The 27844-nt window shown below is 46.7% G+C and overlaps 1 protein-coding gene across 1 annotated transcript in view; it reads left to right on the top strand.

Moving 5' to 3' along the window:
- kcnma1a (potassium large conductance calcium-activated channel, subfamily M, alpha member 1a) overlaps positions 1 to 27844 on the top strand; it is a 136793-nt gene that overhangs the window by 98724 nt on the left and 10225 nt on the right. Inside the window, exons 17-23 of the mRNA XM_062520384.1 lie at positions 2343 to 2429; positions 2982 to 3058; positions 13260 to 13340; positions 17973 to 18066; positions 24032 to 24155; positions 25054 to 25278; positions 26091 to 26283. Of these exons, the coding sequence (XP_062376368.1) occupies positions 2343 to 2429; positions 2982 to 3058; positions 13260 to 13340; positions 17973 to 18066; positions 24032 to 24155; positions 25054 to 25278; positions 26091 to 26283 (881 nt within the window). The remainder of the gene's footprint in view (positions 1 to 2342; positions 2430 to 2981; positions 3059 to 13259; positions 13341 to 17972; positions 18067 to 24031; positions 24156 to 25053; positions 25279 to 26090; positions 26284 to 27844) is intronic.

The following is a 27844-nucleotide window of genomic DNA, read 5'->3' as shown; positions in this document are numbered from 1 at the left end:
CACATATGTAATCATTTCCATTTCTGCCTTTCATCCTCACTCTGATACTGTACTGCGTGCCTCTGTTTGTGTGTGTGTGTGTGTGTATGTGAGAGAGAGAGAGAGAGAGAGAGAGAGTGTGAGTGCATATGCATTTGTGTGTGTTTGTATGCATACATGTTTGTATGTAAGCGCTTGTATGCAAGTGAGTGAAAGTGTGAGTGCGTGCGTGCGTGGGCGGGCATTTGTGTGCGTTTGTATGCGTACATGTTTGTGTGGGTGCGCTAGTATCTGTGCGTGTGTGTGTGTGTGTGTGTGTGTGTGTGTGTGTGTGTGTGCATGTGTGTGTCTGTGTGTGAGACACTGTCACTCATCCTGTACCCCCTGGTGCCTGTACGTCTTTGAGTAGATGTTTATGAAGCGAGGTCACTTCCTGTCAGTTTGGTGTTTTAAAATAACAATCCAACTGCACAGAAGTTACTGCAACAGTTTGCATCTACGTGCTGCTCTGCAGTGGCTGTCCCTGCTGCTTTTTCTTTTTTCTGTACAAGTGCCGTTGTCACACTCTTGGTAACAGCATGCCTAAGCACCCATGTGAAGTGTCATGTCTGCCTTGCCTCCCACAATATGAGGTTTTCAACCCCATTCCGCTGGCTCATTTGTGCCAAGCGTTTGAGACGGTTTGCAAATAAATGTACGCGATTGGGAGAAAAACTCTGGCGTCTATGATAATTGACCCTGTAAAAATCTCAGATTCGGGGAGTGAAGACATGTGGGTTTGTAGTGAATGAGTTTTTATTTCCGTTCTTCTGTTTCTTTCTTTTCATTTTGTTCTCTCTGGAAAGCATGTCCAGTATGCTGCTTGGTACCTACTGTGTGGGGGACATTTAATCGATTCTGAAAATGACAAGTCCGATATTGCTTTTGAACCGACACCTCATTTTCCATCCAAATTCCCCCTCAAATAGCCAAAGGTGGACCACTTTTGTGAAAGACAGACTTTTCAACAGATTAAATCACCCCCTCATCATCCTTTTTATTTCTGTTTTCATTTTTGACTAAAGCATCCATATTATGTTGAGCCCAGAGGAAAGATTGACTATATGCTTCATCATTGACTCTGACCCTTGCATATGATTTTCCATCTATTAATCCCGCAGGGACTAACTGCTGTTCTCCCAAATGACCTCGCTGATTTGAAGCAGCGACGTACTGTAGACACAAATGACCGTTCAGGCACCTTGAAGCGATGCAGCGAGCTTTGCATCTCCGCTCACTTTCATCTGGGCTCATAGTGGACACAGATCCACGCCAAAGGCCAAGCGTCTGTCCAGTGTTCGAGTCTCAACTAATATCATTGATGATTCCTAAGCACAGGCAACCATTAATGACTGTGTTGTCATTCCGTCTTGTCTAATTAATGGGGAATGATACAGTGAACCAGTATTGGCTTTCCTCGGGACATCCCTGTCACGCCAACCGTTTAGACATTATCAATCAAATCAGATTAACTGTTGATGTAGTGTTAAACATGGGGAGTAAAATTGCTCTAGTTTGTTCCCCACTATGAAGTGGCACGTTGTGGCAATCTGTAGATTAACAAAATATAGTGTAGTCGTTTGAACAAACTATTATTAAGACATGTACAAGTAACCATTAAGTGACCATTAAAGAGTTTGATAAAGTAGCTAGCTTATCGAAGTAGACACACAAAGTGTCCACTGGCAGTAGTCTGCTGGAGGACGGGTGGTTTCGCTCCGTGGTGCAGTGCCTCTGTGTGGGGACGCTAGCGTGACATAGGGCCCAATTCCCCGACACATCAGCACTCGCTATTCTAATCCACACTGCCAGGCTAGCACCGGCTGTGTCTTACTTAACCTCCAGCCATGTTGCTTGAGCAAGTGTGCAGATCCGAATGCATTTGGCTTAAACTGCTCCACACCCCACTCCAATGGAAAACGCCATTTTAATTCTTTTCTACCCCCCTCTTCTCCTCTGCCAATCAGGAAAAGAAAAAGAATTAAAATTGAGCAGCCATGCTGTTTATGCATTTGTTTACATGTGTGAAACCCAACGGGCAAAATCGGAATATTGATCTTAATTTTTTTTTTTTTTTTGCTTGGGTGCCAACAAGCCACCTTCCATGACTCCCAGACACAACAGCATCTAAGATCCCCTTCAAAAATGCTAAATGCCAATGTGTGCCAGAATTCCCGCCGTTGCGGCGTATACCTTCCAAGTTAGCGCTTTATCACACCTGTGTGTACAGTACCATTCCTCTTGATTAGAGCTTACTGAGTGTGCAGGCCTCTGGTCGGTCTGGAGCAATGACTTGTGTGAATCTTCTTCTCTGATCAAAACAGTATTCTCATCAACCCGGGCAACCATGTCAAGATGCAGGAAGGTACATTAGGATTCTTTATTGCCAGTGACGCCAAAGAAGTCAAGAGGTAAAACTTTCTCTTCTGCTGTGGTGAAACTCCCAAGTCCAGTCTATTCCTCTGACAGTCACTTACTGTACTTCTAGCTCTCATGACTGGCTTCTTTTTATTTACTTTTACGTATTACTGTTATTACAATGCTTCTATTGTCACATAACTTTCCAGTCAAGAGAGGTCAGAACAGGACCATTTGCCAGAGGACACTATCCAGAACACTATCCAGAGAGACTAGAATAATCCTTTAAAAGCACAGTGCAGACTCACATCAGAGAGATGATGTTACCACAGAAATGGTAGCTTTATTCATTAGAAAACACCACTTTTTTTAAACGAGTTAGAGCAACTAACATGTATTTGGGGCAAGTAGAAAGTTAGAAAACCTGTAAAGATGATATTGTTTTATGCTTTTCACAGTTATCATCAAGAAAGGTGGTTTTTAATGTGACTCTCTTGTGTTGCTGTGATGTTGCTGAGTGTGGGCCACAGCGGTGGGTGGGATTTGATCAGAGTGAATTAAGAGACGTGTCCATGTGATGTCTATGCTGTCTTCCTCCCCTTCAGAGCATTTTACTACTGCAAAGCTTGTCACGATGACATCACAGATCCCAAACGGATCAAAAAGTGTGGCTGCAAAAGACGTAAGTGATAGCACACCCGCCTCTCTCCTCCTTCTGTCTCTCTCTCTCCCACCCTCACCCCACCTCATCTCAGAAGGAGCCCCTGTTAACAGATCAGTGAATCAGATCTCCCAAGTTCTCCTCTGTACTTCCCAATTCCCCCGATAGCTGCTCCGAGTTCAGTTAAAAATGTGTGCATTTTGTAGTTGCTACAATATTTGTTCTAATGCTAGACTTTGGTCATGATGTGATTAATTGTGAATGTGTTGTATCTTTATTTCTGTATATTGCTCATAGTTCTCAGAGATGGCATTGTGCATAATTAATTTCTACATTTCATGACATTGGGGTTTAGATTTGAAATGCACCGTGTGCAGCTTGTAATCGCAGGCTTTGCAGCACAACACGCTAGCAAAAAACAAATTCCCATAACTATTGAGAGGAGCTCAGGCAAAGCAAGATGGCAGCCACGCTGTCATCACTACTGTACCTGCACTAAGACACAAATGAGGACTATGGCTTAACAACAACAAGCGCACACCACACACCGCACACACACCACACACACCACACACACCGCACACGAGACTGAGCGAGGCAGCGGGGAGAGAGAGAGAGACAGGATAGCGTGCTGTAGCGCGCGTCGGCCGCCTAATGAATGTGGCGGCGGTTAGACGGAGAGGTGAGATGACGTGATTAGCGGAGCTGAAGAAGGAGTCTGTCAGTTCGCCACCACGTCACCTTCAGTGCGGCGCACACTAATGACCTCAGTCAGGTGGAAAAACAAAAGGCAAAGTGAACCCCGGCCGCTCAAAAGAATGCCCCTCCCACACACTGCCCCCCCCCCACCAGCACACGGCTCGGACTCAACAACATACCCCCTGTGCTGCGTTTTTTAAAGTAACTACAAGTATTGCAGTGATTTATGATTGGCAGTTCTAACACACTGTCAAAATCGGAGCTCATCTCCCCGTTCTGTGACGGACTTTCACAATTAGCTTTTAAAAGCTCATTTGAAGTGGAAACACAGGCAAGGAATCAATTGCCCCTCAAATGCACACAAACATTTAGTGGATTTTTTTTAAATTCAAGTCATTCAGACGAATGCATTTGTTTGTTTGAATATGACTAGATTAGGCAACTGTAAAATGCGTGTGGAAAGATGGGTTGTTAACTACCTGACCTATATAAGCATTTGTCCAAACTAGTTAGCCACGGAATAAATAATTCAGCTAAAAATCTCGGCACAGTCAGAAATGGAGAGCAAGAGAAAGGAGGGGTCACTAACGACTGTAAGCAGCCCTAGGAAAACTTAGCCGTTCAAATGGACAGCCTCCTTTTCCATGTCATCTCAATTATTTAAGCAAGCCTCTGAATTTAGCGGAGATTAGTACACCGGCCTAACAGAGTTTAGCACGAGACTTCAACACCTTCAACCTTCGGCGCGCTCACTAACTTACACCGTTTTGGTTCTCCCCTCCCCAGTGGAGATGTACTGGGGTAATCGCTACACACATGCAGAATAGCCTTACGGACAGTGGTGCCAATTCATTACTTTGATTGGAGTGTGTGTGTGTGTGTGTGTGTGTGTGTGTGTGTGTGTGTGTGTGTTTTCCCCCCACCATGTTATGACCATTGACACACTTTTGATGTATTTCCTTCCTTTTGCTGCCATTGGAATACGCCTCTTTATTTTAATGCTCTCTGGTAGTGATTTATTGTGAGTAAACAAAGCAGGGCTCCCTGTTGCCTAGAGTGCAGTCCCACTCTCTCTCTCTCTCTCTTCTTCCTTTTCTCTTTCAGCTGACAGTAGAGTGTTCTATGTATGTTGCATGTCCCAGTGTAGCCGCTGCATCCTCTCCCCACGCCTCTCATCTCTGCACTGTCTCCTGAGCAGGCCAGCGCCCAATACAGCAGAGCCCCAAGTCAACAGGGCTCCACATTCAACCAGCCAGCCTCTCACTCTGCCATTCATTTCCAATGACATAGGGGCTTTTTTTACTGCACTTTTGGGGTGGGGGGGGGGGGTGGGGGGGGTGGGGGGGATGGGGGGGCCCGGCTCTATTGGGTTTAATGAAATCAAGATGAAATCGATTCGAAACCCCACAGCTTAATGTCATGTCCGAGGCCGTTCTTCTGTCTTCCCATATCCCTGCCCCGTTAAAAAGCTGTGGCCCCCCCAAAGAAATGTGAGGTGGGGCGGGGGGGGGGGACGGAAAATAAGAATGTGGTGACAATCTTAAATGTCAAACACATAGGCTGATATTGGTAACATTAGTCATGGATTGAAGAGAGCCAAGAAGAATACCAAAAAAAAAAATTCAGTTGATCCATTTGAATTCATCTTCTTGCTGTCAGGGGCAATTTCGCGTGCTGCTGTATTTTCAGAGAGCGGAAAGTGTTCTGTGGGAAGGTCTTCAAAATTCTTAGACTTTTAACGAGCATTGTCTCCAAAACACAATCAAAACAATCTGGTCCCTTCCTCTTCCCTTCGCTTCTAGTCTGCTCTGCTCCCGCCCCTAGTAGTGCATCAGCTCCTGTCCAGCTTCCCAGGACCCCCGTGCTACTGCACCGCCACTCATTTCAATCCTCTCCCCCCTAATGGGCCCTTTCTCACTCCACCAGCACACGTTAGTTAGCTTAGGTGCTAAGGGCTCTCATTAGGTGCTTTACCGTCAACAGCCACTAGATGTCCTCGTAGTGCTGTAGGAGTCAGAGCCGTCGTCGATATGCGGCTCTGCTGAGGATTAGGGTCGGAATAGAGCGATTGACACTGAGGTCCTCTGAAAACGAGTTTTGCAAGAATGCGATCAGCAGTGAAGTGAAGTGGTTGGCGGTGGCAGGGATGCGCCTCAGCTTCGTTTTGTTATTTAGTTTTTTTGCTTTTTGGTTTTTGTTTGTTATATATATTTTTTTCTTATGTTTCTGTTTAAATGTGTCATGGAACCATAGTCGTGGCAGTTTTTTCCATATCCACTGACATGTTGCTGTAGTTTTGAGCCATGATGTGTCATCGTACTCCGCAGGAGGTGCGGGGGGGGGGGGAGTCCCTCGGAGTTCTGCCTCTTACACGAGGAATGTGCCGTGGTGTTCTCAGTCACTGTGCTCATTCTTTTTCCTCTCAGTTGAACATGGGTTGCCACAGAATCTTCCGTTACCAACCACTTGTGTCTGAGTCATTGTTTTTTTTTTTTTTGGAGTCCGTTGTTATCAGCCTATTTTTCCGAATATGATTTGTTGTGATATTTATTTCACATTCCTCAGTTGAAACGTTTTGTTTTTGGGGGGGATCAGAGGTTATGGCTGCTGGTAGCATTCTTGCTAAATGGGCTTTGCCTTTCGCAGAAGAGGCCTCAGAACTTCAGGTTTACATGTATGTGTTGAAGTCATTGACATCATCTCTGTTCTCATGACTGTCTGTCTGTCTGTCTGTCTGTCTGGCGTCTCCATCCTCCTCCATGTTTCTCGCGCTAACATGTCTTCACATCACTAGCTGATGAATGTCAAACAGTCTCTGAAGTCACTGATTGAAGCATGACATTGAAATGACAGCCTTAATGCTCTTGTGTGCAATGCCTTAAAACTGTTTCAGCCCCGTAAACAGTTGGCCAACGCCCCCCCCCCCCCCCCCCCCGTATTACCTGCTAAGACTTTCAGCTGCCTCCATGTTGCATGCTGAAGATAATGGCTGATTTAAGCGATTGTGCATGTCTTACTGAAACAACAGTCCCTGAGGTCTATTTTCAAGCAGCACATTCTCTCTCCCTTGTGAGAAACTAAATTTGGCTGGTTCATTTTGGACTCTTGTACCCTGAATTTCAACTCTAAAAATGCTAAGTTTTCCCTGGACATTGGGCTGATTTGACAGTGCCAGACTTGATTATGGTCAGTTAGCGCTGTGGCACCAGGAGAATGAAGACCAGGGACTGTTTCTGCAGCCCTCACGATCACAGCAATCAAGAGGTGCTGTGATATTTCACCAGCACTCCCCTGACATGCACACAAACATACACAAACACACACAAACACACTCACACGCCATAGCTATACACATAGCTACACATAATGGCTCACAAATAGAAGGACACATAGGGCCTACATATACGCAAACACACACACATATATAAAAAAATTTACTCTGTTTTTTTTAGAAAGATTCAGCTGCTTCTGTTAATGATCCTGATTAGAGATACTAATGAGAGATGCTAATAGATATTCAGTACACTCTCTGAAAGTTGGAGTTGTAGTCTAACTTCTGCAGCATACTCTCCACTGATTCTCCACAGTGTCACGTGACTCTGGCCTGACCTAAGTGAGTCCAACTGCACATTTAGCCACAGGAGTTCATGTTAGTTGTGGAACAGCTCCGACTGATATCCCACTTCATACACTTCGTGACCACACTAGGATCCTGACCAAGTAGCCCCGCGATCACCTCAGGGGGGTGCTGTGGTGAAACGGCTTAGATGATGGCTCCCAGTGGAATGCCTAGTCTCTAGAGTAGCGGATTGTTACGCCTTGGTTTTGGGCTGGCACATTGCATGATGGGATACAGGTACGTGATCCTCTCCCCCCCCAATAGCTTCGGTCCTGGCGAATGTCACCAGCGAGGTCAGCTTCGTCCAAACATTACTCACCTGTTCCCCTTTGAATGACCCCTTTGATTCCTCTTCTTCTCTCCCCACTGTCCCATCTTACCTCTTGACCTCCAATAAACAGCCTTAGAGCACAGCTTGACCCCAGCGAGGTGACCACCCCTTGTAAAAACACTGCATAATTTGACAGCACCTCCTCACAAGGCAATGCTATTCACAGTCCCACGTACAGAACAACTCCTCCATTGGGCTCCAGGCATCTTTCATTCACTCGGACAAGACGGTGTTCATCTCCTGATTGTGTGGGGTCAAGCCTGTGAGAAGCTTGTGACTAAGGCTTTTGCACTTCTCGATTTCTGTTCCCTTATTTGAAAGTAAAGTACCAGAGCTCCCCCCCTCCCCTCCTCCCTCCCCCCTGGTCTGAGTATTTCTTTCCTTGGCATTAACCTGCTGCTTTTCCTCTTCCTCTCATCCCCCAAAACATGACTATAGCCAAGATGTCCGTCTACAAGCGAATGAAACTGGCATGTTGTTTTGATTGCGGGCGCTCTGAGCGTGACTGCGCGTGCATGTCAGGCAGTGTACATAGTAACATGGACACCCTTCAGAGAGCCTTCCCACTTTCTTCTGTCTCTGTTCATGATTGCTCAACCAGTTTACGTGCCTGTAAGTTTGATCGCCAACACATGCTGTTTTCCATGTCTGTAACGTGTGTGTGTGTGTGTGTGTGTGCGTCCGTGTTGTCCTCGTGCGCCGTGTTCCGTCCGTCCGTTTGTTTGTTGTAATTCCATAGTCTGTCTTCCTGTGGCTTTTTTCCGTTCTCTTTGGTGGTTCTGTTGCTTTTCTTGGTTTGGTGGTTAGTGTGGTGGGATCTAGTTGTAGTGGTTGGTATTGTCGTGGCTTTGTGGTGCTTCACTAGGTTTTAGCTTTGTGCTGAAGCATGCTCTGTGAATAAGGCACTTGTGTGGTGCTGGTGTTTTCCAGAGTTGGTGTTTGGTGTATGTGTATTCTTCCTATATGTCTATGGTTTCTATACAGGTAAATACTGTGAGGTAAATGGAAAAAAAAAATGTTTTCTCTGTTTTAAGGGAATATCATTTTGGTTTTTACTCTTTATGTATGTGGTTGATTATGATGTTTTGTTTTATTCTTTTTTTCCCTGACATTAATTTTTTTGAAGACCCTCCAGGTGTAGGAGAGTGTGCTTACCTGGCTAACCCTGCTGCTCCTCCTCTGCCTCAGCAGGAAGGCCAGGGCCAGGGTGGGACCCACAGGGGAGCATCAGTTACTGATGGATTTGTTAAAACTGGGGAACTACAGTATATATGGGGAGCATTCAGTCCAATGTCTCTTTATTGGGTTGCATTTCTAGGTTGCTCGGTTATTCCTGTAATTATCTGCAGAGGACATGGCAGAATTGATTCTTTGATATGTTTAAACTCTAGAATAGGAGAAGGGTTGTGAAGATGAAGAGCAAGAGTTGAACTCAGCAGGCAGTTCTCCATTGCAACCCTCTGTGGGAAAAAGCCATGTCCAATAAGTGCACCCTAGCTCAGCTCCTACTTTTCCACAGACTGAAAGGAAATCACTTCTCTGTCCAGAATGTGTTTGAAATGAAGTACACAATCTAGTCAGAGGGAACACACAGTCTCTCTCTCTCTCTCTCTCTCTCTCTCTTCCCCTCCCTCTCTCCCTTTCCCTCTCTCCTTGTCTTCCTCTCTCAGCAGTCTGTTCCCCATCCCATATGATGATTTTCTGTTAGCTCGCAATCAGAAGGAGGGTGGGGTGGGAAGTCAATGTCCTTTTATTTAATGCCCTGTATACCACTGTGGGTCTGTCTAGCTCAATCGGCAAGTTAAAGGGAGATCCCTTGGCAGGAGCTCGATTGAGATCACTGTGATTTGGGCTGTTGGAGAGGTCAAATGACTGAAACAGTTAGCGCTGCCGAGGACAGTGCTCAGATGGGGCCCTCTCATTAACTTTGAGCAGATGTGAAAAACTAAAGTGTCTGTCAATTAGAGGCGGCATGAGCCGGGCCGCGGCTATCACGCTCGGATCGGGTCGGCGCGGAGCGAGCGATCACATTTCCTTCCCCCGAACGTTCTCGGGGATGGCTCGCCAGATCAGGCCGGATTATTGTCAAACACGCTGTGATGAGCACGGCTCTGCGTCCTGCATTTTCAGTCGGCACGGGCGTCCCTTGATACCAATTACTGCCCATTATGTTGTTACTGATCCCAGTATTCTCATGGCTCCCAGTCGTATTTCTAAAAGTCTTTTGCTGTCTTTGCCCCGGCTGCCGGGTTTTTTTCTCCTGAAGAAAGTGAGTTGAGAGCAGGCGGGTATGGAGGTTTGGATTCACCCATTCTGTTCTCCTCTCTCTCCCCTACTGGTTGTATTTCAGCACCCGCACAGTGTCTTTATGACGTTAATGTAGTATCTCCATCTGAGTGATGTTATCCTCTGTGAATAATGGAATTTGTAATGAAGGCTTTTCTTTAAATATTTATCTGTGGATTTTTTATGAAAAGGCCGTGCACGGGAGGGATGAGTGCATTAATTCAGTCATTCGCTGATAAGTTAATAGCCATTTGTCATGTCCTTACACACAGTGGAGTTGTTTGCTGTGTGTTTATGGTTTAGGGCAAATGAAGGTCTTCAGTGCGAGGTGAGATGAGCACAGTAAACCCTTTGGTTGGTACAGAATATATCACCAGATACATTTACTAACCAGGGCGCAGCGCTCCAGAGTTATGCCTCACCATAATGTGAGCTCCGTTATTGCTGAAATAAATACTAGTCCCTGGGATGCTGTAATTCTGAGGAATGCTTTAAACACGTGGCAGTAAAGGTAGTCTGTCTTCTGACAAGTGGTAACCCCCCCTCCTCCTCCACACACACACACTCACACACATACATACACACACACACACACACACACACACATACACACACACACACATACAGTACACACACACGCACGCACGCACACACACACACACCTCCCTCTGGCTCTCGGGCACGTTTGGATTCTCATTCTGTGCCGGCTTCAGCCCCCTGGAATGTAATGGTTCCTCTCCGAAGTCAGACAGAGAATTATTAGTATGAAAATGAGGTGTGTGAATGCACGAGGCAGACTGCTCGTCACTCCCCCCCCCCCACACACACACACACCCCACCCTGGCTGCCCGTGCCAAAGCCCCCGAAGAGTGTTTGACAAGGAGCAGGATGCTCTGTAGCGCTCTCCTCAGTCATTAGGACCCAGTAATACAACGGAATATTAAGGAGGCCTTTTTGTTGTGCCCTAGCAAGCGCACTCGGGAGACGTTCCGGCACTTTCTGCTGCAGTTGTCTTTCTCTAATGCGCAGTCACTTCCTCCACAAAGCGCCCCATTCCCCCACACACAGCACTGGGGAGCACAATGGAAGGGGACTGACTGCAGGATCATTGAAAGGCTGCTATTTGGAAGACGACTCTCCCTCTGGCTGTGACAAGAGTGCTGTTGCTGCTGCCGCTGCTGTTGTTGTTGTTATTGTGGTGTGAGACAAGGTGGACGGTGGCGCTGGAAAGAGGTCATTCCTCTCCTCTCGGCCCCGCCCCTAGCTGCAGGGGCTTGTGGGAGGACGGAGGCGGGTCCGGCGGGGTCTGGCCGGGCGAGCGGCGCGCCCGTCTTGCGGCAGGGCGGCGTCAGCGCCGGGGAGCGTGATGCGGGGCGACACGGAAATTATGTTTGCATTTTCATTTGTGCGGCGCTGCAGCGCCCGTCACCAAACTCGGCCTGACAGCTCCTCTCCACCAGGCAGCCCCTCCGCGCGCGCCCGCGTGTGCCCCCCGTCCCCCCCCCCTCCTCCTCGTACCCACCCTCCCCTCCGCCACACGCCGGGACAGATGCTAGCCGGCTAGTGCGCCCTTGCTCCGGCCCCCGCGCTGGCAGATTGCACCCGACACATGCCAGCGCCGGCCACCGCCGCACCGCCTGAGCCGCCCTGTCATGCCCGCTGCCCCCCGGGCACAAGCCCTGACCTTTCCGCTCACCAGGAAGGAGCGCGGAGGAAGGGAAAGGGGAGGCGGGCGGGCGGGAGGTCCGGGATCCATAGCCGCCCCCTGACTGGGCTCCGCGGGCTTCTCCCCCCCCTCTGCCCCCCCGACAACAGCGTGTCCCCATGCGAACACTCCACCAATGCCTAAACACCCTTGGCTTCTGTCCAAGCTGACCTCTGAACCTCAGTCAGGCCTTAGGCCGTACACGGTCGTGCATGTAACATGAAGAGGCGCATGCCAGTGCTTTAAATATGGACATAAATTCAGAAACATGTTCAAAGCTATTTGGTTCAGCAATAAGATAAAAAAAGACCACTCGTGCCTTTACATAGAATTGGAAATGAATATTGCGTTCTGAATCATCTCATGATGCTCACTTAAGGAACACTTCCATTACAAATATTGTGATATTCCATATGCTCTTGTCCATTAGCATACATCAATGGGTTCGTCTCAGTTGATGTGGCATTCACTGCTAAACGAGCTTTGTGCGTCATACACAGCCCAATCATGTGTAATTGATATGCTTATGCATCGATGGCCCTCTACTGTTTCTCCCATATGACTAAAAGACGTTAAACAACTGTCGTTGGAGTCAAAAAACACAACATGGAGTAAACAAATGTTTCAACAACAACAGCAAAAAAAAAACCCATTTTGCAATTATCCCTCCTTGCTGTGGAAACACTGAACAGGCCACTTGATTTGCATCCCAATTTACAGTCATATCCTCATGATTCCAGCTTGCCTCTCTACCCTCCCCTCGGCCCTCCCTCTCTTCCTCTCTCCCTCTCTCTCTCTCTCTGTTTTTTCCTCTCTCTCTCTCTCCGTCCTCAAACTCATTATATTTGCTTCTAGTATTGTCATATGCATTTGCCATCATCCTTTCAACAAGCGTCTGCCATCATGTGCCTTTCTCTACAGATGATTGTGTTTCTGTTTCCATCTGTTTTGCGTGTGTGTTGTGTTGTCCAGTTGTCTCTCATCATCTCTCTCTCTCTCTCCCTCTCCCTCTTCCTCTTCCTCCCCTTTTTTTCCTGCTCGCCGTAACCTCTCATTTGTCTTTGCACTCTCCTCAGCCAAATATAAATATAATGGATATGTCAGATCAAGTAAGTTTGTTCCTCTGTTTTCCACACTGTGCTTCAGCCCTGCTCATGTAGTAACATTACGGGCTTCCTTGTGTAACCTATGTGAGTGAGTGTGCGTGTGTGTGTGTGTGTATATGTGTGTGTGTGTGTGTGCGTGTGTGTGTCCTCGCTATGTAATACCACAGTTGTGCCATCATAGCTAGCTCTGGGTAAATGATGGGTATTAGTAAAGAGGCCTTGATGACAGTGTGTATCAGCACTATTCCAACGTCAAGTTAATCTCAACCATTCTCCTCTTAAAGCCTGAGTCTCTGTGCAGTAAAGCTCACGCACTAGTGTGATTGTACTATATGAAAGCCAGATGCTTCCTCAAGTGTAAACTGTCTTTGTAAGAGTTGATTTAAGGGGACTCCAATGCCATGAAGTGAATAAGAAGTACATTTGTTGAGCTTTTCAGAAAAAGGACAATTGTGTTTGTGTTGTGCTGCCTCTAGCAGCAGATGGCGCTACAACTCCAGAGAAAGCAGGAAGTCAGAAAGAGGGCGGTGTTCGGTTCAAAACAGATATCAATTTAGGTAAATCTTTCCATAGAGCTCTAGAGTCTAATCTCCTATATTGTCCTACATGCTTTTATGTAAGTTTAAGTTTCATATATATGCATTTATGCTAAATGTCCCTTATTGTTTTATCTTGTGTTGATAGAAGCGTTTAACAAATGCATATGTGCTTGAATTCCTTGCATGGTGAAGAAGTATTTTGTCTGGTGTCTGGGGTTATAGTAATAATAATAATAATAATAATAATGATAATAATAATGATTACAAAATAATAATATTAATAATAATATTATTAATAATTATAATAATGATAATATAAGGGTTAAAACATATATTTAAGAGTAAGATACAGTTGTATGGTTTAGTAAAATAGATTTATCTCAAAATAGATTTTATATGAAGAAAACATTTCATCCTGGGTGTTGTCCTTTTTCATCTTTGCATTTTTAAATTTTCAACAGGGCTTGATAAGAGTTGCAAAAGCTGGGCTCGTCACAGGATTTGCATTTCAGGAAGGGACAGTTGCCGTCTGGATCATTGTAAATCCACAGTGAAACTGCCATGGCGCATGTCCTCACAGTAAAGCTGCGCATGTTTGACAAGGGCCAGATGAATCCAGGAGTTATCGGTGGCGGCCTTTAAATCTATGCGGCAGCTGACGGCCGAAATAACCGTCTATTTATCGCTCAGAGCTAGTTTGGGCAAGCGGGCGGAAGCTGTTTTTCCACTTAGACCAGATATTGGTGAAGCCTCCGCGTCTCATGCAGATGCCATTAGGGCAGGAATCTCAGGGGCACTGGTGGGACTCGGCACGCTCGCGCACCATTACCCATCTGGCCGAGGGAGACTTCAGGTGTCTTTAAAAGTGAGCCTGGACTCTTCGGCTAGCTTTAGGTTGTCAGAAATGTTGTATTGCCATTTGATATTTACTCTGAGGGGATTTGGTTGCAGTTCAAATAAGGATGTGTGCTCAGGGAGGGATAGATTTCTTTGTCCTCTTCAGCAGCTGATATCTCTCTTGATATTCCCAGACTCTGTTTTTATAAAGCCTGCATCTGCGATTACAATTTATCCCATGTCGTGGGGGAGGAAGGCTGAGGGCTGGTTAATACGACTAGCTCTCAGAGTTAACAAAAAAGCGCCAGGAAAGAAGCTGTAGCCATGTAATGCTGTCCAGATAGATTTAGTTGTGCGTTTGGACTTGATATCTTCTGACTGTTTCCAGCACTCCTACATAAAGCCTTTGTTCTATTATGTAGTCGGAAGAGGGGAGGGGAAAAAAGAGTGCTTTTAATTAATTCATGTTTATTAGGGACGGCAAAAACCAAACGTCATACTGAACATTTCACTTAAAGTGTGTGCCAAGTGGTTAAGTGGTGTTTAATAAAACCAAGGTGTCATCGTCAATTATTTAAAAAAGCGATGGCAGCTTTTATGGCACAACTACGTGACTCTCAAATCCTTATCCCACAAGTGAAGGGGAACTAAGTGGCCTGGTAGTGACAGTGAACATCACATTAACTTTTATTTTCATGTTTAAATATTTATTCTTTTCATTCTTATTCAGTCGATGGTTAAATATTAATACTGTAACTTGTGTCACTATTACCATAAGGGTCATGGCATGTTTACAGATGTAATCTTTACAATAACCTTTCAAATTAATTCATTTCTGTGACTCATTCTTAAATCCTACTAAGGACAGCGTCTTGCAGTGATGGACTGTGTGAAAGGCGCACTTTCACTGTACTTGTGAACAGTTGCCACTCTTCTCATTGTTCTCGTTCTCCATTGTTTGACAGTAAAGGATGAAGTTAGACCCGCCGTTCCAAACCGCTCGGTTAAACTGGCCAACTGCACGGCCGTAGCCAACGCGCTCGCCAAAGGCCCACTCCGTGTGGAGGGCGGCTCGGCCCCCGGCGGGGCTTCCGTGCCCCTCGTTAATAACCGTAAAGGGAGCCTCCTGCCGGGATTTCAGAGTGTCAAGCAGCGCCTGAGCCTAGCTGGCCTCAACCGCGCCCGCAGTCTACCTGGGAAATACCGCTATCACCCCAGCATGGCCTCCATGCGCAATCACGGGCCTTGTAGGTTACCCCCCACACACACAGACACACACTCTCTCAAAAACACACTCACACACACACACACACACACACACACACACACACACACATACTCCCCTCAGCCAGACACATAGACCCATCCTTCAACACCCTCCTCCCAAACACTCACGCAACTGCATGGAGTGGCCACAGCATGTTCGATGCTAACACCCTCCCTGGCCCATACCTCCCCCCCCCGTCCCCCCCTCCCACCCGAGCCCTGAGATGTGTGTTTGTAAGGAAGTGGCCTAGCCATGCAGGACCAGGCAGAGCCTCCACCTCCCCTCCTCGATACAGAACGTACGCTTAGCAGCTCCTGCCAACACTAGCGTTGTTGTTACAGATCCAGCGAACAGCAGTATAGTCAATGTTACACTTCAGCGTCCTTACCCAGGGAGAGCCTCCACTGTGCGCGGCCGGCGACAGTGGAAATCAATGTCCTGCAAAAACAGTTTTGACCACTGGCACAAAAGAGCTTGGTCACTGCCCCGTGGCATGGAAGAGGGCCAGCAATTTGCTTGACTGATCCCACTTTGATTGGGGGTTGTAAAAAGTGCTGTAATGTCATTTCTAACAATCAAAGACTCACCGAAGTTCCCGCTAGGCTGCAGGAGAACTTTATTTTATTGTTGATAGTCTCCCTGAAGGGCACTGCTGCCGTGCATAAATCACGCTAACCTCGTCTGGAGGCAACCGGGGGCAGGAGATGGTCTGGGCTGCAGCCTGAGCATGCAGAGCACAAAAGGGCTGTCGGAGGAGGATCGGAGTTTTTGGTCATGATATTTTGGAGTTGATTACTCGCCGCGGAATGTCTGCGCTACGGCGCAGGAAATGTCACAGAATGGCATTTTCAGAGCATGGCGTTCTTTAAGTCGCTGTGCTCGTGCAAATTAGGCACCCGTTTAAAAACAAGGCCTGGCTTGATGGTGCGTTAGTCCACTTGCAGCACACATGGGCTTGCACTAATGTGTGTGTGTGTGTGTGTGTGTGTGTGCCGTGGTGGTGGTGATGGTGAGCTCTAACGGACAGCACTAATGGGAGTGTCAGTGGGCTTCTGTCCTCCCCTGCTCTGAGCTCTGCTCTGCTCTGCTCTGTGTCTAACTCTGCTCAGCGTTTGTGTGGGGGCCTGGATGTGTGCAAGCTTTGAGGAGGCTCCTGGTCATTCACCTCTGCAAGTCTGTGTACCCCTCAAGACACAGTAATAGTTCTAATTATTAGAACAGGCAGTAGAGAAAATAATTGTTCATATATGTACAGTAATTTCCTGCATATAAGCCGCATTGTGTAAAAGCCACAGGACAGTGTTTTATGCAAGTTAAAAGAAACAAAACCATATTAGCACCATATTAACTGCCCCCCTGTATTAACCTCTTAGCTGAAGAAATTTTGCAAAATCAATGGATAAGCCGCGGCTAATAGTCGGGAAATTACGGGTATATATAAATGTATTTAAATATTATATTATATATATGTATACGTATATATTCTAATTATGTATATATTCTAATTATATATATACATGTATAATATATGTGTATATATTCTAATTATGGTTGTTATGAAGTTAGGGGAGAAGGTAATGATTCATTTGATTACTTCTTTGAAAAATCAACGAATGGAAAAAACTATTCTCTTGGACAAATAACTTTGCGCTGGTTTTGGAGCTGTAGCGTGTAGTGTGGTTTGGCTCTCCACAAGAGTAGTGCATTGTTAGTGGCCAAGCCTGAGCTTCCCCGGAGACTCCAGGAGTGGATATTAACCTTCAGCCGCACCACTTGTATCTGCCGTGTTTACTGGCACTGTTGCCCGGGATATTCGGCTCCGCCTCAGTCATCTCCCTTCTGGAGTGTTCTTTTGCGGCATGAGACCCCCCCCCCCCCCAGCACCCCCCAGCACCCCACATCCCCCACCCCTCCCATCCTGCCCGCTCGCAGGGCTAAGAGTGCTTCTGGCCCACAGATAGACTTTTCAGATAAGCCCACACTCAACGGCCAGAGCAGGCCTGAGAGATGGCGCTCGCTCCAGGGCCTCTTGTGGAGAGCATCCAGTGAATGATTAGCCTCGTGGTCGTTTTGTCTCTTGTGGCAGCAGCCCATCTCCCAATGGTAATGACAGCCTGCCTTTTGTAGATGACTCTCCGAGATACCTGAAAGCAGGGGTACAGTGACATGGGCTCTCTGATAGGGCCCTTTACACTGAATTAAGCGGATGGACGGGAGTTGTGAGTCGAGCAGTGAAACGCAAAACAAAACAGAAAAAAAAGGTTTCAAGTTAAAATGCTGGGGTTCTTCTGTCTGTGCTTAACAACTGTCCTTTGTTTGGGGTTATCTGTCCTCTTCAAAAAGTGTCAGTGTCCCTACTAACAGTGTTCTCTTTCTATATTTGGAGGTCCTCTTGAGTTTTTATTTGTTTTTTTATTTAAGTTTTTTTTTTCCATTTTTGCAATGATTGATTGAGTGTTGGCTTTTGTGTTCTTTAATATGTCATCTCCTGCACACATTACAATCCCAGCTGTCCGTAAGCTGACACTCTTTGCATGTGTTTGCAGTCGAAGATGAGCACCCGTCAACGCTGTCGCCCAAAAAGAAACAGCGCAATGGAGGCATGCGAAATTCACCCAGCTGCTCGCCCAAAATGATGAGGTAAGACATTGATTTTTCAGACGCTCCCTCCAGCCCTCAAAAGGAGGTAAGAGTGAGAGAGAAAGTGTGTATGTGAGTGTGAGAGAGTGAAAAAGAGAGAGAGAAGGGTATGATGATGGGATGGTCGGGGTGGAGGGGAGATGAGGGGGGGGGGAGTGGTAGAGACAGAGAGAGTGAGAGAGAGAAAGTGAGAGTGAGGAGAAGAGCCCTTTAAGGCTGCGGCGTTTAGGCTGTCAGCCTGTCAGCCGTTAATGATAGAGCTGAAATATTTCTGTCATGAAAGAGGCTATGAAAAGCTGTTTGAAAAATACTTGCGCTTTAAAGTCTCAGCTGTCACCCTCCCCCCCCACACCCCAACCCCATACCCCCACCTCACCACCACCACCACCACCACCATCACCAGCACCACCCCGCCTCCAACTCCAACAACCCCACAACCCTCCCCCCCCACCCTCACCACCCCCCCCCCCCAGTCCCGTCCACATGTACTTCTTAAACAGCGGTGGCACTAATGACAGCCTCAGCCAATGAGAGACGCCGGGTGGTTACTTTGCCCTGGGCCATTCATCTATTGTGGGAGCCCCTGTGTGGAGCGCTCCCGCTACTTAAGGCCATATGTGAGACGGATCATCACAATCAAAAATGAATTCCAATATTACCTTCCTTTTATCTTGTCCCGTGGAATTACGATGCCGTTAATTGATTTTGACTGATAAAAGGGCTCACGTTCCGTCCATGTTGTCAGGAGAGAGAGAGACGGAACGGCGCTTTTAAAAAATGCAGAGCGGGAGTGGGCTGTGGAAAGACGGGGGGCGAGCGCAAAGTGGAACGCTCGCGATCCGCGCGGCGCGGCGCGCGCACACACACTCCTCGCAGAGTTCCTTCCTGCTCGTTTCATGACACTTGTACTTTGGAGGACGAGTTAGCCGAGATACTTGAAATAATTGATGTTGTTCGCCAAGTGTGAAGCAACGTATTGATGTGATGCGAGGCTGAGAAACAGAAGTCGTTGATTTTAAATTAGCGGGACATGTAAGCGCTGTAGTCTGACAGTGACTTAAACTCCTCAAACTAATTCAGACCTCAAAAAAAAAAATAGTGTCCAAGTCAACATTGTAAAAGTAGTATATCTTTCAGTTTTGTATTCTCTGTGTTGAAAACTGAAAGAACTGTTTTAGAGTGTACTAATTCAGACCTTGAAAAAAGAAAATGCCCAAGTCAACATAATCAAAGTAGTATATCTTTCAATTTTCTATTCTCTTTGTTGGAGACTGAAGAAACCGTTTTAGAGAGTACTGACTGCGGTGTTTGTTGTGAGGGGGAAAAAAAACTCCTCCAACGCTCGATTAGGGTCCATAGAAGTCCAGTAGCCCTGCTCCCCCTGCGGGTGTTGAGTTGAGGCAGCTGTAAACACATCCCCATCGGATGGCCACTGATCATGCCCGGCGCCCCACAACACTCACCCAAAACAGCCAATTAAATCTCCTCTCCTCCGCGCCCCTTATGCCCGCCTTTGCCCAGATGCTGGCGGAGCTAGAGGTTCACATCCTTCTGTCTAGTTTTGCGAGGAGAGAGGACTGCTCGAAATGCCCTTGGTGATGAGGAGAAAACTGTTTGAGAGAGCTGGAGAAAAAAAAGAAGAAAAAAAAAAAAACGGGCACACTTCCAGCAATGTGGTTGTTTTAGAAGGGTGTTTAGTTTTCATTTCTCAACTTAAAGCACAAAACATTTTTTTTTTTTTGCGCTGAGTTAGAAGGTCTCCGTTTGCCGTGTAATGTATGCATCTTGTCTTTGATCTGCGAGTGATAATAATTCTTGGGAGTTATTTACACTGTTTTGAAACGCTTCAAAGCGGTGTCAAAGTTTTCTCTGCTTTAGGGTGCTTCTGTATTCTGCTGGCTCTTGGGTACTGGGATGACAGGTCCTCAGTGCTAGGTGTAGGCTTTTTCAAGTCATCGCCCTCAGCACAACATCAAATTACCAGACACAGACCCGCAGACTTCAACACTGTTGCCCTCCCTGTCAATATATTATCCCATATATTAAATACTTGCGCTTTACAAGGTGCATTTTATGTGCAATGAAAAGTGATTGTTTGAGGTAGCCTTAGGGATACTTTATTCTACAAGCAAGGAAGAAGGGGGTGGGGGAGACAGCAAGAGTATACCATATCAAGTATGGTTTTTACAGGACTCAGTGCCTCCAGGCCTTTGTAAATAAATAATGATCAACAGATTGGCTGTGGGTTTTTGAAAAGCATGCCTTTGTCAGTTTGCATGATGGGGGAAATTTTCAAAGCAAGAGGGCTGCTTTCATTGCCTGCTGGAGAGGGATTGGGGGAGCGAGCGCATCCACAGCGCGCGACGGCACACTGATACAGTGGAAGAGCTAAGCACTGTTTGAAGAGCAGCCAGCCCAACTTAAAGGGCGCATTTCTGCTCTCATTTGAGCAACCTCTCCAGCCGCTCTGGATGTGTATGTAGGCCAAAGCAATTACTGATCATTTCTCTATTCTGTATACATCCTGGGACATCCTGCCACACAGAGGGTTTTTTTAATTTTTATTATTTTTTTATATATAAATATTTATTTGGAGTCCAGTTTAAATAGACCTTGTGTCATGATTTTATATATATATATATATATATATTATTTATATAAATATATATCTATATATACATATATACATTTATATTATTACAGGAAAGCACTGTCATTTAGTTTTAGTCATATGTATAGTTCTTTAGTTTGGTAAAGAAAACAAGCTGAAAAGCTAAATAGTGTAAACACAGCGCAGTCAGTAGGTGACAGAACTACTGTCTGTCACATATATAAAGCCATCTCCCAATCGCCAATCAAACGTGTCATTGAGCTAACGAGTGCTCGGCCAGCACCTCCGCTGAGCTTCCCCTCCCCTCCCCTCCCCTCCCCGCTGCCAAATTAACACCATTCCCAGCCACTCCTCTGATGGGTCACGAGACGCATCTAATTGCGGGGAGTCACAATGCATTTGCCGGCGACGTGCACACACACACACACACACACACACACTCGACGCAGGCCCGGCATGTCATGTGCACTAACCCCCTCTGCGGCAGGGCTGGGCTGGGATGGGCTGGGCTGACTGGCAGCGGCGGATGACAGTCTGTGAAAGATAGCTATCCTGGCAGAGGTGCGCAGCGGCAGTCAGGGCGGCGCGGGGAGATGGAAGTGACAGGGGTCCGCCGTGTGAGTGGTGGAACACGCGGCGGATAATGAAATATTCAGCCGGGGTGTAAAAGCACTAAACGCTCGCGCTGTTATTAGCACCTGCGCAGGCCTGATTTCAGCTGCGCATACAGAGCACACTAATTGACACTTTTTGGATGTGGGATATCTGCTATCAAATGCAAGCATGATGCATAATGACAGGAGAGAGAGAGAGAGAGAGAGAGAGAGAGAGAGAGAGAGAGAGAGTCTGAGCCTCCTAGTCTTTTCATAAGCATGCTGAAGGGAAACATTTCAACCACAATCCCTTTTTCATTTATTTCTTACGTTATTTATGTAAAGGACATTTTTTTGTGAGTGTTTTAATGATCTCGGTTTGTCATTGACTAAATTAATGTCAGTGTTTATTTTTAAATTATACTTGTGCAATGTATATGCTTCACAAAATAAAGTAATTATTGCCAGTGTAAATTACATTCTGGGGGTGTTCAACTCTACTCAGATAAACATTATTCTAAGTTCCATCATTCATTAGAGTCATAATTATTTGGGAAAACAGGGCAATTGAAAAAGCTAATTTAATGTAATATTAATCATAGTGTGTAATAAAACATGGCATGACAAGCATTACGTTTTTATATCCATTGTTTTATTTTGTGTGCATAAAATTAACATATGCACAATTCTGTGAAAACATAAATGAGACGTTAATTACAGTTGTAAATTCTGGTTGGGTAATTTAATAAATACCCCTCTCTGTTTAGAGTGAATGAGGGTGCAGTGTTTGTTTTGTGTAATTTAAAGTTTTTTGCGCAATTTTGTGGAGGCACACTAAAAGCTACTGTCCATATCATCCCCGCCTAAATTCAACACGCGTATTTTGCAAACAGCGCACGCGTCTTTGGCCAAACCCATGAGTTCCACATTTCTTACAAAACAAATAGGAAACTTGTACGTTATTTCTGTGGAGATGTATATGCGCTGATCTGAGGCAGGGGGTGATGTGGACAGTAGCCTCTGGACCCTGGGCAGGTTAGCGAGGCGTCGGACATGAAAAGGAAAGGGGATGTTTCCCTGCAGCCACGTCACCGCGCGGGCCCTTTGTAGTTTGGCCTCAGGCTATTGTGCTCAAAGGCTGCCTCTCTGACCTGCCCACAGCTCCTATAGCCACAGCCCTGCGCTGTTTTCATCATACAGTACGTATCAAAAACAGGCTGCAGAGTTGGCTCAGGAAGTGAACAACAACTACAGATACTGGAAGTAGTCTTAAATTGTAATTATTCTGATCATTATTAGTATCATTTGTATTATTATTATTGTTATTATAAGTAGTAACAATAGTAGTAGTAGTAGTAGTAGTAGTAATAGTAGTATATTTATTAGTAGTAGTATTAGGAGTTGTTGGTGCTTTTGCTTTTTGTATTTCTTTGGCTTCACTTCGAGGTTTTCTTCCATGTCAGATTATTTCCACCAGAGAACAGTAATCACATTATTAAGAGATGATACGCCCAGTGTTGCAATGTGAAGTTACACAACTCATTCCCGCCGGCCTCCGTGCGTGACCTGCAGCACATATATCCCGCGCACTTGTTCTAACAAGCTGTTCCATTAGGCGCCCAGGCAGGCAGCCTCCTCTCCTCTCCTCTCCCCGCCCCGCCTCCCCTCTCTGGGCTCCGTGGGAGGAGGACACGCCACGCGCGGCAGGCTGCCCAGGCTGAGGCTTAGCCGCCGCGTCCCGAGGAGGGCTTTTGCAGCGGAGCTCAGAGATCACGTCTCCCGGAATGACTGCTAGCGCAGCAGCGGCGGCGTTAGCCGAGCGCCAGCCCCCTTTTTCATGGTCAGCGCGGTGGCGGATCAGAGCAGCCTGGCCTGCCCGCGCTGCTGCCTGTATGGATTAGCCCCCGCTGGCGGGTGACACTCTGCTGAAACATTAATGTCCTTCAGTTGGGGGAGCAAAATGTGATTGGGCAAACGCCTGAAATATTTAAAGTGTGGGCCTGTTAAAGCCTTTTTACTGTGGCGGAGACTCACGTCAGGAGCAGCGCGGGGTAAAAGCCCTGGTAATTGTCCCCTCCTGCTCCCGTGCCACTCAGTTGCCATGCCACTGCCACTCCATTTCCACCCGCCCTCTCACCCCCCTCCCCCCAAACACACACACACACACACACACCAGTGCTCTCATATGCACACTTCACTGCTTGTCAGCCAGTGTCTCCGCTTTGATGACTCTGCAGTGGTGGCAGCTGAGAGGGCTTGATGGAAGCCCTTTAGCCCACAGCCGCGGTGATGGGGACTGATGATATGGGCGAGGACACGGACCTCTCTCCTCTCTCTCCTCTCTCCTCTCTCTCCTCTCTCTCCTCTCTCTCTCTCCTCTCTCTCCTCTCCTCTCTCCTGTCTCTCTCCCACGGCATGAGTGTTATTAGTGATGTGATGGCACAGGAGGGAAAACACAAGATGTGTTGAAGTTTGCTTTTCTCCCCTCCCCACCCCCCCTCCACCCCTTTCTTCGCAAATGTAGCAATCTTGAGGTGTTATCCACTCTGTCTCTCCATGCGTGTGTCGCCTTTCACAAGCAAGTGCAACATTGTTTGCAAATTGAGGTCAAACGCTTTGACAATGGCTCAGTCTCAGTCATGGCATAAACTCACTGGCTTTTCTCTTTTCTCCCTCTCTCTCTCTCTCTCTCTCTCTGTCTGTCTCTGTGGCGTCTCCCCCCCCCCCACCGCTACATTGCGTTGTGCTCTCCGCTCCACAGGCACGACCCGCTCCTCATTCCAGGGAACGAACAGATCGAGAACATGGACGTTAACGTGAAGAGATACGACTCCACGGGGATGTTTCACTGGTGCCCATCTAAAGACATTGAGAAGGTCATCCTGGTGGGTATTAGCCGGGCCCCGGGCACACAAGGCCCATGTGAGCTGACACTGTGTTCAGGGCAGATAGGCATCATCACCGCCCAGCCCCTAAACCTGGCGCTCACACACGGGCAGGCCAGACCCCAGCAGCCTTATCAACTCCCATGAATGCCAGGCTCAGTCCCCCCCCCCCCCCCCCCCCCCCGACATCTCCGCCCCAGCTCTCATGTATTCTCCTCTGTATCTCCCCCATCCTTGCTTCCCAGATATGCCACGTATGAAGACACAAGCCAGTTTATCATGTTTCAAATGGGGTCAGCTATTTGGGCTTGTTCGCCAAGTTAAAACGGGCGACCCCCCCATTCAGTCAAGCACTGTAGACATGTCAGAGAGATAACTTGTACAACATAAGCGGTGTCTCTGGTGATGAAAGATACACACAGTACATTCCAGAGCAAGGTTGCCCTGCAGTGTTTGTAATGCTACATGCTAATGCTATATTTGAATTTTTCTCTCTGCCTCTCTGTTGAACAAAGGTGAGTTTCCAGTCTTAATTCGGCAAGCTTAAGGGTGCTTTTAAAACCAGAGGCTATGTTGAAATATGAAGTGCGACCCCTGAATCTGATATTTGGATTCCTTCGGCCTTTCTTCTTATAAGAAATTAACTGTTTTTGAAGTTTGCAAATATCAAATGATGATTCATAATCAAGGTTCATATTTCAAGTAGTAATTGGACTAAATAACAGGTTGCTTCCTCCTGCCTATCTCTGTTTCTCTGTTTTGTTAAGCTGTGTGTCTCTCTGTGTGTGTTTGTCTTTAATGTTTTTAATCTCATACCCCTACAGATGGTTGCTACTGGTGGCTACTTCAGACAGTCTCATGGTCACTGACTGTCCTCTTCTGTGGCTTCTCTCCACAGACCCGGAGCGAGGCGTCCATGACGGTTCTGAGCGGACATGTAGTGGTCTGTATATTTGGAGATGTCACGTCCGCTTTAGTGGGGCTGCGAAACTTGGTGATGCCTTTGAGAGCGAGCAACTTTCATTATCACGAACTAAAACCGATTGTGTTTGTTGGCTCGCTGGACTATCTGAGAAGGGAGTGGGAAACCTTGCACAACTTTCCCAAGGTTTCCATACTGCCTGTGAGTACATTTTGAGATTTTTTATTGTGACTGTATGCAACAAAATGTGTGTCATCCCATGCTATATTAGTTGTGGTTTGTGAAGTATAATGTTTGATATTGGTCAGCTGCGTATGTGCCTTTATACTGCTTTAAAGATATTGTAATGTAGACTTTCCACTAGACCTCAAGGGGTTAAGGCTGAGGTTGTTGAATAAAATGCCCTTTGCTTTTGAACACAAATGACTATATGAAGTGCACTGCCTTAGTTCACTACTGTAAGTTACTGCTAGGTGACTTCACTGGGCACCCGAAACATTAGACACCACTTGAAATATTACTGAAATCACACACATGTTTGAATCTCCACGGCATAATGTGAGCTGTACGAATACTGGAGCAGCAGCAGCAGTGTCCCTGCTAGTGTGGGCTTTGTGTGAACTTCTCTCTGAGGCCTCTCATTCACTCACTGGGGCTCTCTAATGGGCGCGGGGCTTTCTATTCACTGCCTGCTGTCACCGAGCTCTGCCCTAGTGCTTGTTAGCGCTGGCTCGAGTGCGTATTAAAAAGGCCCAGTCAAAACGCTGCCGTCAGCGGCAGCTACCCTTTAGATTAGCGCACATCTCCCCTCTCCCCAGTGCATAGTTAGATCAGTTGAATGTCACCGCCTTGAAAAAAAAAGTATACTTGTTAACTAATTTCCCAGAGCCCCCCCCCCGCTGTTCAGGCTTTAATTTGTTTTTCTCTCTCTCTCTCTCTCTCTCTCCCCCCCCCATCTTTCTCTCTCTCTGTCTCTCTTTCTTTCTTTTTTTTTCTTCTCTTGACCGCCAAAGGGTACGCCATTAAGTCGAGCTGATTTAAGGGCCGTCAACATCAACCTCTGCGACATGTGCGTTATCCTGTCAGCCAATCAGAACAATATTGACGACGCCTCACTGCAGGACAAGGAATGCATTTTGGCGTCACTCAACATCAAATCTATGCAGTTTGACGACAGTATCGGGGTGTTACAGGCTAATTCCCAAGGTAAGGACAGGCCTATGATGCCACTGCGTGCTGCCTCTAGGCGACAGGGGCTGGCAGGTGCAATAACCCTCACTGTCTGCTCTTTTTTATTTGAACAAAAAAAAAAATCCATGCATTGAAAAGCTTGTTAAGTTCAATTCTGGGTGTTTGCAAACAAACGTGACCCACCTATGTTACCTGCTAATGAGGTAATTATTCAATAGACATTTTCAGCAAATGATTCATCGGAATTTGATTGTGTGTTTACTTCACACAAAAAAAGGGGACATTAGTGTCATACTGACCATGTAATGCAATGCTGCGTGACATGGCAAAACAGCAGGCGGTCCGGCGGCACTTCCGGCTCCATTGTTCCAGTCCATTAGCGTGTGCCGTGCCAGAGCCCTCTCAGACTGATTGAGCCCAACAGATTGTTTATGCGCGCAGATAAATACACGAGCCGTCCTGCACCCATCAGGATTTATCATCATTACCAGACACGGCGCATCAGCGGCTCCTTCAATCAGCCGGCCTTCATCACGCCAATCACATGTCCCTCCCCATCCCCCCCCCCCCCCCCCCAGCGTCTCAGATGCCACTGATTACTGCACGGCGCCTTCTCAACACAGATGCGCTCAAAGTTTGAAATGACAGCTTGTGAAGAAGACAAGTGCCTGAAAACTGGAATTAAATATTTGCCATTTACGCGGTACACACACACTTCTGACAGCCGACCAATTGTGTTAAAAAGTGTAATGTATGCAAGAGCAGAAGTTGTGCATTGAGCTGGAGTGCATCTATATATAGGCGCTTATTTTGGGCGGCCTCCCTTGTCTCTTGTTCAGAAGATGATGGGAGTGCAATTTGAACATGAAGGTGCAAATGAATAAATAAAGAGCTCGTCGCCGGGGGAAAGTATCACACGACTACGCCACAGACAAGTGCTAAGCTGAGGAGCGCCTCGGGGGTTTGAGAAGGCCACCACATGCCACACAACTGTACTTTCTTCATGTGGGTTTACACCACTACTCAACACAGCATCTCACCTACACACAAAGTAACAGTCCAGTTTGTGGATGTTCAGTATAAAATGATAATTACAAAAGTAATTGTTATTGTTATTATTGTTATTATTATTATTATTAGTAGTAGTAGTAGTAGTAGTTGTTGTTGTTGTTGTAGTAATAACATCAATAACATAAATAATAGTAATATATTTTGAAATGGCTACCTGATAGTAATTCAAGTTCAGGTACAGACCATATGTGAAGCCCCATTTCTGGTGCTATTCGTTACCAGTTGTATTCCTGGTTATGTAGACGTTTCCAGTGGCTCCTTGTAAGCCCTGGTTGACGCTCCGCTCAGTAGTGCGCTCTCTGCTGTGTGTCTCCCCAGACTCCGCCTGAGCTTCTTCAACGCGGACAGAGTTGTGCGGCGTGTTCCCTCTGTGGAGCTGGGCTCATTTCAGAGAGCTGCCTCTGGTATTTGCATTTGCTCAGTGGCGGGGCTGAGCCACGGCTCCTCTTCACTGTGATGTAGTAAAACTGAGACATTGGAGCGGGGCGCTTCACAACTCTCTGTC

This window comes from Sardina pilchardus, chromosome 18, assembly GCF_963854185.1.
Source record: "Sardina pilchardus chromosome 18, fSarPil1.1, whole genome shotgun sequence".
Lineage (NCBI taxonomy): Eukaryota > Metazoa > Chordata > Actinopteri > Clupeiformes > Clupeidae > Sardina > Sardina pilchardus.
Note: the sequence above shows the minus strand (reverse complement) of the source record. Positions and strands in the feature narration are given on the sequence as shown.